A 14068-nucleotide genomic window follows, 5' to 3' on the forward strand; every position below is an offset into this window, starting at 1 on the left:
TGCTGTTGCTATGTATTTCCTGTAGCGGTTTGCCACATTGGGGGCTGAGCGCACACTGTACTAGTGTAAACAGGTCTGGTGTGCTAGTACCCACTGGCCTTCTGGAAAAAATGTCATCTTCTGCTCTCTCTCTGGTGTTAGCCTACTGAACTTGTCCATCTGCCCACGGGAGAGTGCATCTGCGGTTGAATTCTCCACCCCGAGAATGTGATGTGCCTTCATCTCTAGATTTCCCTTTAGCTGCAATTTAGCCATGCAATGCATTAGTCTCAGGTTGGGACACCTAGCAGTACCATTATTGATAGCCTGGGCTACCCCTTGGTTGTCTGACCAGAGAGTCAGCTTCATGTCCCATAGGCTCTCCTTCCAGACGGACAGGGCCACTGCTATGGGGAAATGTTCAAGGAACTTAATGTTTTTGATGGTTTCCATCTCCTGTCATCTCTTGGGTCATAATCTGGTACCCCACTTCCTTCCTAGTATAGCCCCTAACCCTAGGGTGCCGGCTGCATCCGTAACCAGGGCTATCTGTTTGGCTGTTCCTCAACCTTCTCTCCATATTAGGAGGCTGTTGAAATTTACAGGAATGAATCCCATGAATTGGAATTTACACGACGCCCCCATGTGCATTCCTTGGCTTCATACTTCCAGCAGATTGCTGTTGGCCCATTTGAAGGTGGCGCATTACAGCTGTTGTGTGCTTTGAGCGAGTAAAAAGACTTGTGTTTGCCCTTGAAAGGGGCGCTTCGAAAGGACTTGTCGCCTTTCCCTACCCAAGACCTGACCTCCTTTGCTGCCAACATCTTGTGAATGAACCCTGACACATCCTCCTCATTCCATTCCATTTTGGGAGGAGTTTGTATTTTTAGCTTAAAACCCTTATCGTACCCCAACCAAGCATCCCCTGGGTACTGTCTATGTGCCCAGTGAATGTTGGCTGCATAGTGCCAAAGATCAGCCTCGCAGTGTGGAAACTTCTCCACAATAACGCAGGCCATTATTCTATATGTGTTGAGCCAATTGTCGAAATTTCTCTCTTTTCTCTCTCTTCTCCTTTCTCTCCTATCCTCCTCTTTCTTGCCACACATTGTTAGGTCCAAACCCTCCATTTGTATTTCGAGCAATGAGAATATGTCATTGAATTCCTTCCTCCATATTCTTTCTTTTACTGCTAGGGGGATGAGGCTCGCTAGCCCTGTTGCTCTAGTAGTCATTAATGGCTGACCTGCTAACGGCCTTGCATAGGCCTCAGGAGCCTTATTTACCCTTGCTGGGTTGCCCACTCTGCTTGCGCTGCCCCAGGCTGTCAGGGGGGAAATAATCTCACTGCTGTTGCCCTGCCCCGTGGTTTAACTTGTTGTGGTGCCCTGTTCTATTGTTTTCCCCTGTCGGGACATGCTGCTGTCCGTGCACGGGTCCTAACTGTGTGCACCCTGGGTCCATTAGGTGCCATGGGAGCCCGGAAACCTCCTCCTCCTGTGCCAGCGGGCCTGCTATCCCCTGACCCTGTGCGCCTAACCCATTTAACAATAAAGGGGCAAATGATTTTAAACATTCCTGTACAATTGCGCTGATACAGCCACCCCTTGCTGCCCTGCTGCCGCCTCACCGCTGGCTCCCACCGTCACTGTGATGGCTGCAAGCGATGGGTCCATCTGTCCATGCCCTTTCTTTGTCTCCCCTTTCTTGGGCATTTTCATGGTGCTTTTCTCTCGCTTGCTGGCCACTTGTGCTTTACTGGTGCCTAATGCTCTGCCATCTTGTTGGCTGCTTGACCATTCTCCCGGGTCCTCCTGCAGGTGTGGGCACAGCCAATCAGTGCTATGTCTCTCTGACACTGCCAAATACTTTGCAGCAGCTCCTCCAATTCTTCTGGCCAACCCTTAGTGCCTGCTTCTCCATGTTCTCTTTGCTGCTCTTCACGATCTGGAGGTTTTAGTCAGCTCTCAGGCCTAGGTCGCATCACTGCGACCGAAGCTGTCCCAGCCCTTCCAACCATTCCCCAGCGGTTGCTCACACAGGGGCTGAGTCACGTTGCTCCTACATTCGCTGTCCCCAGCCCTCCTCTCCCCAGCCCTCCTCTCCACTGGCCCAAAGTTGCTGCCCCTTTAAGATCTCCTTCTCTCTCCTGCCCAGGTGGTCAAAATCTTCTCTTAAGGGCAAGGCGAGCCGGGTCGTGCAGCACCAGGACAGAAGCCACCAGCTGGGGAGGATGGCCTAATGGAACTCTGTTGCTGTAATTGGGACCGCGACCTTTGCTCTGGAGAGGCCATTGACCCCACCGGCAACTGCCGCCCGTGGCCACGATGGGCCCAACCACGCGGTACGTATTTCCTGTTGTCCCAACAGCTTTGCGTTGCTGCCACCTGCAGGGGTCTGCTGCTGGGGTTTCAATCTCCCAGTCTCCAGGTCGCAACCTGGGTGCCGTTAGCTTGCAGTGGCACTCTGCAGCAAGCAAAGCCACACGCGCTATGTGTTGTTATTACCCCCTGTTGTCCCAGCAGCGTCGCATTGCCGCCATGTGCAGCGGTCCGCTGCTGGAGTTTTGCCCTCCCGGTCTCTGGGCTGCAGCAGTGCCTTTGGGGAAGCTGTCCTAATAGCGGTCATGTAAAGTCACCCTACATGACTTTTCATAACCTTGTAAATATGTATCCCTTTCACTCATACCTCTGTGTGAAAGGGGCATTCCATGCGTGTTGCTGTGGGTGTTCCCTCGCAACATTCATGGAACTTAATGTATATCCAGATTTACAATTTTTTGTAAACCAGGGAATGGGTCAGAATCCTACATCTCCCCAGGGGAGGCGTAAGGATGTGTAACGAGGAGAAATACTTTTATTTCTTCTTGTTTTTTCCTCTTTCTATGTGTGCTGCAGAATTCCTTTAATGATTGTTTTTGTGCAGGAAGGTGACTTTTCCTGCACAAAAACAATAATCCCCTCAGCGCAGGCACGCTTGCAAAATGATGCAAGGGTGTTGCGCTGGGACAGGGCTGCTGTTTGTGCACAGGAAGAAGGACAGGAATGTGCCGTATCTTGTAGATATGGCACATTCTTGCCCTTTTATTTTGATGCACAGCAGCGCAGCAGTAAAGCTTGCTGCACTGCCCTGTGTCAAAATATTGTAAATGAGGCCCTAAAGGTGTAATTTGGAATTTATAGGCAGATTGTAAAATTGCTAAGGCGGCCAAGGCCACGCCTTTGTCAGCCCCACTAATACCTAGCCCCCCAAATTAAAAAATTCCCTGCTACTGCTGAAGCTTTTTGCTGAAAATTCCTTTTTCAGCAAAACATTCAGAAGAAATGCTCCACCAACCATATTTCCATGTCATAGCCAAGTCAGCCCCTTTCCCCCACCCCTCCCCCATAGCAAGGGTTTGCTTCTGAAGAACAAACAAAGAAATGCCTATTATGCACTAGGAGCTTTCTTCCAGCTGGCCTTGCCAGAAAGATGCCTTTGAAGGTACAGATGACTGAACCTTTGCTGTCTCAAACTAAGTAGTTGTCCCACCTCTAGATGAGGCAGGGGAGAAACATTGGTTGGTTGGGAAACCCACTGGTTTTGGATGGATTTCCTTCACTTTAATTGAGGACCATAGTTGATTGATACTTGGAGCCAAAACTGAGAACATGTTCTTCCATGAGCACGAAAGACTGCCCTTTAAAAATAACTAAGCAGAGATACAGACAGACAGACAGCCAGCCAGCCAGCCAGCCAGCCAGACAGACCGATCGATCGATCGATCGATCGATCGATCGATCGATCGATCGATCGATCGATCGATAGATAGATAGATAGATAGATAGATAGATAGATAGATAGATAGATAGATAGATAGATAGATAGATAGATTCATTCATTCACAGGAATGCGCTGCCCCCAGCGCAGCACAAGTTTGCGGCTGCCCTGGGGACAGGGCATACACCATAATTTGGGGGCATTTTCACTGTTTGCGCCTGGCAAATCCTTTGAAAGGTGCGCCGGGCGCAAACAGTGATAATGTGTAATACAGACCCAGATACCAAAATTCTCCAACTGCCAATCATTACGATAGTGGAAAATGCTTACGTTTCTTAAGAATGTCTTTTACGATGTGATGTCATGCTCTCCAAATTTGCTGCTATGCAATCATGCTGCAAAACATTGTTTTCCATAAAAAAGAGAAAGTGATTTACTGGCCACACTTACATTTCCATCGAGAACTTTGGAAGATTTCTCAAGAACTGTCAGGTAAAACTTGAAGAAGAAGCTGAGTGTGAGAGTGCGCCGGAAGGCCACCATGCCTCCAGGGGCATCTGGGGACAGTGCCATCTCCTCTGAAAGCAGCTGGCAAGCATCCTGGAGTAATGCTTCATTCCATTCCCTACAGGAGCAGATGGGATAAAGGAACAGCAAATGAACCCTTCATTTCATCTAGCCATGCAGGTGCAAAAAATCTGTAAGACTGTTAATGAAGCAATATTACCCAAGAGAGCAGGTCCTCCCAGGTAGGTAGTAGGTGGGCTTAAATTCATACAATTGTTTATTGCATATTATGTTTTGTATGGGCCTACTTAAGTAAAACGTTACAAGCTGCATAAAAGGCTGGATATTTTTTTGGGGGGTCGATAAGGCTTTGTCATTTTTGTCCCATTGAAATGCATTCTAAAGAATAATTGGTTTGGAAAGCCATAAAATGGAGCATATAAAAAGGGTGATAACAAATTTCAGTCACAAATTAAATTATTTGTTGATGGTATCCTATGCATTTTAGGAATTATGGTAAGTTCTAAAGTGATTTTAACCTTAAAAAAAGCTAATCCCCTGCAATGATTTGATGACCCATTTAGGAAAGTCGTCCTTTTTGCCCTGATCATTCCTATTTTTGTGACTGATGCTGGTGGTTACTGACTCTGAAAGTGCCCTGGACTCTGCTTACCAGGCCTAGGGCCAGTGCTCTGTCCTCTAAAGGTATCTTGTAATTGGTAATATTCAAATTGGCCAGGACAACCTACCTTTAAGACGCTAGTATATGGAAGGGCGCGTAGGTTTTGAGACCCCAGTGGATTTAATGCACTAAGTGTGCACTGCTGTGGTGTCTGGTGTCATTTTAAAGCCAGGCCTGCCTTGCAGGCGGGTTTTAAAATAAAACTTTGTCCAAAGTCGATGTTGGAATTAAAAGCACTTCCAAAATCCCAAACTGCTATTTTATAACCTATAAGTTTCCCCTAAGGGCTGCCCTGGGTATAGGGTACATTGTTATAAAAAGCAAGGACAATATAAGTATGTTTTAATTGCCCTGGTAGGGAAAAACAGCCAAAGTTATTTTTCCCTATTGTAATGCTGCTAGCCCCATAGACTAATTGAGAATGCTTTATTAAACTTTATACAGTCTAACCTTTGATTGGAGCTAGCTAGCAATATCATTCAAAGTTTCAAAATAATGGTTGCAATAAGCTCAGCAACTTGCCATGGCCTGATTTATTTTAACTATTACAGGAAAGTATTTTTAAAACTTACTATCCTGAGGTTACCTAACACAGCTCTGTAGCAGCCTCTTCTGATTGTTCAGCCTTTTACAGCCTGAGCCAAGCTACTACCTGAGTAGGTGTGAAGAGGCTTGGGGTTGAAAAAATACAACCATTTGGTGGGTGGAAATTTGCTTCCTGGAGAAGCCAGGGAGAGGAAGAGGCCTGAGGAGATAAGATGGATTCCAAAGGCAGGAGAACCGATGTCACAGCAACCAGGCCAGCCCCCACTTCCTTGATCCCCAGCAAGATGGGAGAAGGGCTGGAAGGGTATTAAGTTGTTAGTCACGCCTTTGGGCGGGTTACACAGACACACACACCAAGGAGAGATTTTCTCCATTTTGATTTTTGTAAACACAGTGCATTAAAAAATATGCCACACTTTGCAGCCCAGAATGGAGGATAAATATTAGAGAGCTGCAGGAGCTCCTCAGATCACTGCCTGGAACATCAGTAGAAGAATGACTGCCGTGCTGGGCTCTTGGACTGCACCACAGTAGATATGCACTCAAAAGGACTGCACCTGCTGCACTCTCCAGGCTCTACAAAAAAACAACTGTGATTGACTCAAAGGAAAAAGGGTAGACTTCTTGATTAGCAACAGGTACAACAGAGCTGGAATTATTCACCTGCAAGCCCAAAGAGAGGATTCCCCAGCTGACCAGTTGCAACTGGATTTTTCCTGGACTGTGTAGGTGCATTGGGGAAAATAGAGTCCTAGCCACCAAGAGGCAGTCCAGGCTTTGAACACTTCACAGATGCTACTGGACACTTCTCTTCCCAAAGGAACCAACAAGGAACAAGATCTGAAAGTTTGGATAATTTCTACAAAGTTTTGCTGAAAGGCTCCAGGAGGAGACCGGCTTGATGTTGAGAATCAAGCCGCCGTCATCAACTCACGAATCGGCCTGACCGTGCTGGATTGTCCCAATGAAAGCACCGGAGCTCTTCGCCGTCAATGTTCAGGACAAAGACCTACAGAGGCTCACGAGGCCTCATGCTGCAGCAGGCACCATCCTTGATTTAAACTCTGGATCCTAGGAAACCAAAGACTCGACGTTGAAAGAAAAGCTCCCAGAAAATGAGTATCTCCGACAGTAAACTTTTGACCAGGACCTAGCACTCAGCCTATCAGACCCTCACTCCATTGCGGTCAGCCCAAAACTTTTATTTTGTCCTGGTCCAGCACGACCAGATAGCAGTGAGTGGCACTTTAAGCTTTTTGGCGAGTAGTATGCACAGTTTCTGATTTATTCTTTAAAAATTCATATCTCCGGTTCCCTACATTGGAATTTTTTTATTTGGTGTCATTTTAAAGATACAAATATTCTCTATTTATATACATTGGTGTTGGATTTTTATTGTGTTGTGTCTTTTACTTATTTAATGTTTTGGTGATATTAAATGCTTTACACATAACTGTCTCCTAAGTTAAGACTGACTTCTCATTTGCCAAGCTACCAAGAGTTGAGCAAGGTTTAATTTATTGAGACTTGACTGGACCTATTAGTGATTACGGTACTATGGCTAACGGAAGGTGACTACCCCCACCTACTAATAATCCACTTTCCTACATTTGGTGGCAGCGGTGGGATCCAGACCTTGTGTTTAGTAGCACCATTCAGTATCTAGATTGGACAATTAATAATCCTCTAAATTGAGGACAGTATTAACTGATTCATTTCTAATATTTTCTAAATTACTCTAACCTCAATGTTTGTGAAGTTTTTGTGACCCAAACTAAGGGATATCATGGAGCTTGATGGAGATAGCCTACCCACAATTCAAGTCACCAAACTTAGGGACCTATGTAGGGCTAAGGGATTACATGCCAGGTACTAATAAAGGCCCTTACAGCCCGGGCAGAGGCCCAGCTAGAGAATCTGGCCTTTGATACAGCGGAAGCTCCAGAGATAGAAAGACAGGGGAGGAAAACCACCTAGACCTAAGTGATGAAGAAGATGAACACACACACAGTAACCAAGGCCCTAACTAGAGCTAGTGGGGGAAGATGATCCACCAAATGAGAGCCAGGACTGTCCCTTAGGGAAAGACAGCTTGAGGCACAGCTTGCTGATGTAGCCTTAAAAGGCGAGAATTTGACCCTGCCCAAGAAGAAGTGGCACATGGGGAGAGGAGAACCACATGTGGTGATAGAGACGAAAATTGTGGCAGTGAAGACGAGCCATACGTTTCCAGGGGCGGTGGGTTTGACCCAAGGCTACCCAAGGGGATTATCCATAGGTACCAGGAGGGGGATGACATTGACAAATGGCTGACAGCTTTTGAGTGGACTCTCAAGATGAGGAGGGTGTGTTCTCATTACTGGGGTTCACTTTTGTGGGTACTGATCCCAGTGGTGGGGAGAGATAGTCTCTTGACCTTATAGGCAGAGGAGCCTGCATTATATCCTAACATGAAGCAGAGCTTGATGAGAAGGTTTTGTCTAACCCCTAAGTTGTACAAGATGAAGTTTAGGGACACTCAGAAAGTCAGTACCAAGTCCTGGGTTGGCTTTGTTGACATACTTGTCACTAGAGGGCTGGGCACAGAGTGACAAGGTTAGAAAATATGAGGGGCTGTACAATTTGATAATGAAAGAGCACATGTTGGCCAATTGCCCCACAGAGAAGTCACACCACTGTCTAGTTGACTCTAAGATGTCTACTCCCAGGGAACTGGGCAAGACAGCAGATGAGTGGGTTTGCACCAGGGTGACTAAGAAGAACCAGCTAGGTGATCAAAAGAAGGGAGGACAGGTCCCTTGCCAGGGGAAATCCCTGGGTAACCAAGATAAAATAACAGCGAGAGTCCTCAAAAGGTCCCCAAACACCAGCCCAGGGAGGGAGTGCCCGGAGCCATTCCACTTACAAGGGGAACGGGTGTCAGGGAAAGACTTTTGACTCTACTTAGGTGGGGTTGTGTTTCCACTGCTTGCAGCCAGGACACAAAAGGAGAAATGCAGTCTGCTCAAAGAAGTCCCCCACCGGTGAGCAGTCCAAGGAGATTGATAATGTAGGTGTGGGGGTGAAAGTTTGCTCAGAGTTGGGGAAAGGGTATGAAGTGGTGACCTTAGTTTCCATGGGTGGGGTGAAAGTTGGTACCCTGGCAGCCTTACCTCCAAGCTTGGAAGAGTACAGACAAAGGCCTAAGATCAATGGAACTGAGGTTGAGGCCCTGAAGGATCAGGTTGCCAGTGTGGCCATGGCCTTGGACATACTGGTTTCCCCAGAGCAGATCCTACCTGGTGTGTTTCATCAGGTTACCTATGCAGGCAACAGAGCCAAGGCCCATACCATAGCAATGGTGAGCTTGGAATGGGGAGGTGTATTTACTGCCTTTCCAGTAGAGTGTCTACTGGTTAAAGATCTTGAAGCTTCTGGATGGTCAGGGGTAGAAAGGCATGTCCATGTTCAGATGCTGGGCCTCTCTGTGTGGGTTTGTGATGTGAAGAGGGTAAAGGCTGCACCTCAGGGAAGTAATGGGCACTTGGACCCTGGAACAATAGGCAAAGCCTCCAAGAGAAAGGGCATGGGGTCTGGTGAGCCAGTCTGAATAGCTCAATAGATCCAGAAGGAATCCAACCCTGATGGGAGGATCTGGTTCTAGAAGGGGGGAATCCATGCCTGAAATATCTGTCTGACTGGGCAGAGTTGCAGGGAGCAGATGTACGCTCCAAAGAGCACTGTGCCAGGGACAAAGGGATAGTCCCACTCTTGAGGGCCTGAGGCAGACTGCCTCCAGGCAAAAGAAGTGTGATGTCCGGAGTCTATTGGGAGGATGGAGTCCTCTATACTGAGGCCAGGGACCCCAAATGAGGGGCAACCAGGAAAGTAGTGGTCCCCCTAAACTACGGAGCGTTCTCCCTCACATTGGCTTGTGGCATCCCCTTAGCCGGACATTTGGGACAGACCAAGACCCGGAACAGTCTGGTCAACCATTTCTATAAGCCCCTTATGTCTGACACAGTAAAGGAGTGCTGCAGCTCCTGGGTCACCTGTCAGGCCAGTGGCAAGACAAGGGGCCAGAGAAAGGCCCTCTTGATACCACTGCCAGTGGTTGGGGCTCCCTTTGAGGGGGGGGGATTGACATTGTTGGTTCCCTAGACCCACAAACTGCCTCTTGGAGCAGATATATCTTGGTAGAATTGGACCATGCCACTACATAACCAGACGCAATATCCCTCTAGACGGTCACTGTTTCTGGAGTGGCCAAAGCCCTACTTGCCATCATCACCAGAGCTGACTTTCCAAAGGAGGTGGTCTCAGATAAGGGGACTAATTTTATGTCTGCCTATCTGAAGGCGATGTAGGATGAAGGTGGAATCATTCCCAGACCAATGGTCTGGCGGAAATATTTAATAAGATCCTGAAGGGCATGATCATGGGCTTATCTGACAATCTCAGGAGGAGATGGGATGGTCTCCTCCCAAGTCTGTTGTTTGCTTACAGAGTGGTGCCACAGAAAAGGATGGGTTTTAGCCCTTTTGAGTTACTGTTTGGACAGCCTGTAAAAGGGCCATTGAGTTTGATCAGAGACGCTTGGGAGAAGCCTCTCAATGAGCCCAAACAATATGTTCTGGATTATGTGCTAATCCTGCCGTCCCATTTTCAGAGTACATGAAGAGAGCAAGGAGCAACCTTGAAGCCAACCAAGAGCTTATTAAGCTCTGGTATGGCCAGAAGGCTACTGTGCCTGAGTACCATCTAGGACAGTCGTTGAGGATATTGGATTCTGTGGCGACCAGGGCCCTCCAGGACAAGTGGACTGGGCCCTACCCCATTCCAGAGAAAAAGGGTGAGGTCACCTTCTTGGTGGACCTTGGCACCCCCAGGAGTCCCCACAAGTTACTCCATGTCCACAGATTGAAACCCCACCAAGGCAGGGCAGACATGACCATGCTGATGATCACAGATGAAGGAGGGGAGGAGGCGAGTGAGCCTCTGTCAGACCTCCTCTCCACCAATGAACAAGATGGGTCAGTGGAGGGATCAGTACGCTCCCACAAATTGACAGACCAGCAACAGAAGGACTATAGACAAGTGTTAGAGCAGTTTCCTGAGCTGTTCTCCCTGATGACCACGAGGTGTGACCATGACATTGACAGTGGTGACCGCCTACCTGTCGAAACAAGTTGTACAGGTTGTCTGACCAGGTCAAAGCCAGCATTAAGACTGAGGTAGCCAAGATGCCGTAGCTGGGGGTAATTGAGAATCTGACACTCTATGGGCCAGTCCAGTGGTACTGGTGCCCAAGCTTAATCCCCAAGGTGGAAAGAAATAATTGAGTTTTTGTGAGGACTAAAGAGATTTGAATGCAGTCACCAAGACTGATACTCACCCCATGCTCAGAGTTCATGAGCGTTGGTAGGTTAAGGACTGCAAAGTACCTGAGTAAATTTGATTTGATCGCAGGTTACTGGCAAATTGCCATATGTCCAGGAGCCAAGGAGAGGTCAACATTTTCCACCTCAGAGGGCCACTTTCATTTCACAGTGATGCCATTTGGCTTGAAGAATGCTCCTGCCACCTTCCAAAGATTGTTGAACGGAGTCCTGTCTGGGTTGAAAACTTTCAGTGCAGCTTATCTGGATGATACAGCTGTATTTAGTACCACCTGGGATGAACACCTGGTCAGCATGAGAGACGTGCTTCAGGACCTGCAGCAGGCAGGGCTGAATATCAAGGCAAGCAAATGCCAGCTAGGGCAAGCTTCAGTGGTCTTCCTGGTCTACCTTGTAGGTGGAGTCCACATACAACCTCTCCAGCCCAAGATCCAGACCATCCTGAATTGGGAAGCTCCTATGACCCAGACGAAGGTCAGGGCCTTTCTTGGCCTGACTGGGTACTACAGGAGTTTGTGAAGAACTATCGGACCATTGTGGCTCCCTTGACAGAGCTTACCTGTCCTCAAAGAAGCAGCCCCAAAAAGTAATTTGGATCCCAGAGTGTCAGAAGGCCTTCGGCACTCTGAGGGAGGCTATGTAATCAGCACTAGCGCTACTGGTCCCTGATTACAATAAGGAGCTTGTGGTACAGACAGATGCTTCAAGGCAGGGATTGAGGCAGTACAGGCACAAGTAAATGAGGAGGACCAAGATCAACCAGTTTCCTTCATTAGTTGGTGACTACGCACCAGAGAGTAAAATTGGAGAGCCATTGAGAGGGAAGTCATTGCTGTGGTCCGCACCTGAAGATGCTGAGACCATACCTGTTTGATACTCACTTCCGTGTTCGACTGATCACAGACCTCTCAGATGGCTCATGCAGATGAGGGGGGAGAACCCAAAATTGTTGAGGTGGTCCATTTCACTAAAGGGGATGGACTGCACAGTGGAACACAGACCTTGGACTGCCCATGTCAACGCAGATAGACTTTCCAGGATTTTTCCACTTAGATGGTGAGTACTACCAGGGTGTAAGTTAGTTGCCCATCACCTTTCATCTTGGGAGGGGCTGAGTAAGATATCCATCCTTTTGCCTTGATTGACCCCATTTTTGACTGATACTGGTGGTTACTGACTCTGAAAGTACCCTGGGCTCTGCTAACCAGGCCCAGTGCTCTGTCCTCTAAACGTATATGGTAATTGGTATAATTCTAATTGGCCAACCTGTAAGTTCTTAGTATATGGTAGGGCATGTAGGTTTACATTACAAAGTGGACTTACTGCACTTAAGTGTGCGCTACTATGGTGTCTCGCCTTCCTTGCTTTGCTAAAGGTGACTACACTCACCTTCTAATAAATCCACTTTCCTACAACTCATGTTTGTGAGAAAATGGTTTTCTTTCATAATTTTCTCAAGGAAATAATGGAAGTTGCTCCAGATGCTGAAATGAGGACAAAGGTCTTCCTCAGCCACATGAGACAAAAGTCTGACAGGTTGTGTAAAACAGCAGCAGCCTGTCACTCAATCCCCACTGTTCTACTGCAACTTCACTAGAGAGTTCTAATGAACATCTGAATAATCTTAGGAAAAGACTAAAAGATCTTAAGAGTAAGACATAACCTGATCACTGGCCAGCCTTTTTGAATTGGTCCAAGGAAGCTAATAAACACAAACCTGGGTCCCAAATATGGGGTATGAAAGAGGTCCACAAGAGACTCAAATACCAAATTGCCCATTTGAGGGGTTTGGGATAGGGATGGTACCCCTATAGCTCTGCCTGTTTATTTGTTTCCCCAAATTACACCCAAAAAGTCAGAGCAAGTAGAAAAAAAGGAGTAGAACTTGTTAGATGTCCTGAGCCTCCCCATGCCAGAAGTTGATGCTCAGAGATGTACCAGTGGTAGCACCTGTATACAGAGCAGTGCTATCGGGTCAACCAGCAAGAGGGGATATAGGCAAACAATGTGCATGCATGTGCAGTGAATACAGCAAGAGCAGTAGGTGCAGCCAGTGTGAGCGACAGTGGCAGAGAAGTGGTAGAGGACAGAGCTGTATATGCAAAACAAGAAGTTGACTCCATGACATCACGCACTTCTGGATCTGCACTGTACCCAACCGGTGACAGACATGGTCTCGATGGTGCACAGAGCCTGATTACAACCTAGGATAGACTGAGGCGCACTGCTGGGAGTAGAGTGAGAGAACTTGGGAATAGCCAACACACTGTTTCCTCCAGTGACATAGATAGTAATATTCTTAAGAATATCTAATTGGTACACCCCAATGTCCTCTTGCCTTCTATAGAATGCCGAGGGGTGGGAGGCACAGTTACCAATCACACCCCTTGGTCCCCCACAGATGTAGTTAACATTAATAAATAGATATATGTGAAAATCTCACGAAATTCTTGAAGATATCCTGAGCTTGAGTGTTATAAACAGTTCTCATAAAACTGCAGTTATAAATTAGCCGACATTAAAATGGTTTGAGATAATATGAGAACTTTAGCGAACTCTGCTTCTGAAATCTTCGTCTGCTCTTGCCATTTAGTAGAAAATGTGTCAAGATCGTCTTTCATTTCATTATTTAATACATTATATATTGTCCCGACACGGATATTATTCTGCGTGTTAAAATCTCCACCAGTTCCTTTTTTTTATAAAAGCCATTGGGATCATCCCCTTGCGCTGTAGGTAATCCCTTATTTGCAGATACTTTAAAAACTCCCGATTGTTAATACCAAACCCTAACTTCGGGTCATCAAAAGTTACTAAGCCAGAAGGAGAAAAATAAATACCTAATTTATCTATACCTGCCTGAACCCAGTTTTATATATAGCTGTCCCTAAAGATTTTCGGCAAGTTCGGGTTATTCTGAATCGGAGTATGGCAAATCAGTCTTCCTAAACCCATCACTATCCGAAGAGATTACCATATCTTATAAACTCCCAGGAAGCACTTAAAACATACTTTTTTATAGTAGCTCAGTTCCAATTGTCTCCAGAGGCACCCACAAGCCTCCTTGCCAATTAACAACTGAAATGTAGAAGGGATGGGTGTTGTGGGTTCATTCGTTGATGGCTCCCTAAGCAAGATATGGCTATATTGCAGTGTGGTGGCCCAAAATTATAAATGTAATATTTAGTAAAGCCCAGCCTCCTCTATCTTTTGGAAG

The 14068-nt window shown here is 46.9% G+C and overlaps 1 protein-coding gene across 2 annotated transcripts in view; it reads right to left on the reverse strand.

Annotated features, from left to right (window-relative positions):
- LOC146821941 (xanthine dehydrogenase/oxidase-like) overlaps positions 1-14068 on the reverse strand; it is a 452547-nt gene that overhangs the window by 159225 nt on the left and 279254 nt on the right. For both annotated transcript variants that reach the window (XM_085613026.1, XM_085613027.1), the window contains exon 15: positions 4189-4363. In XM_085613026.1, the coding sequence (XP_085469152.1) occupies positions 4189-4363 (175 nt within the window). The remainder of the gene's footprint in view (positions 1-4188; positions 4364-14068) is intronic.

Source organism: Triturus cristatus, chromosome 6 (genome assembly GCF_964204655.1).
Source record: "Triturus cristatus chromosome 6, aTriCri1.1, whole genome shotgun sequence".
Lineage (NCBI taxonomy): Eukaryota > Metazoa > Chordata > Amphibia > Caudata > Salamandridae > Triturus > Triturus cristatus.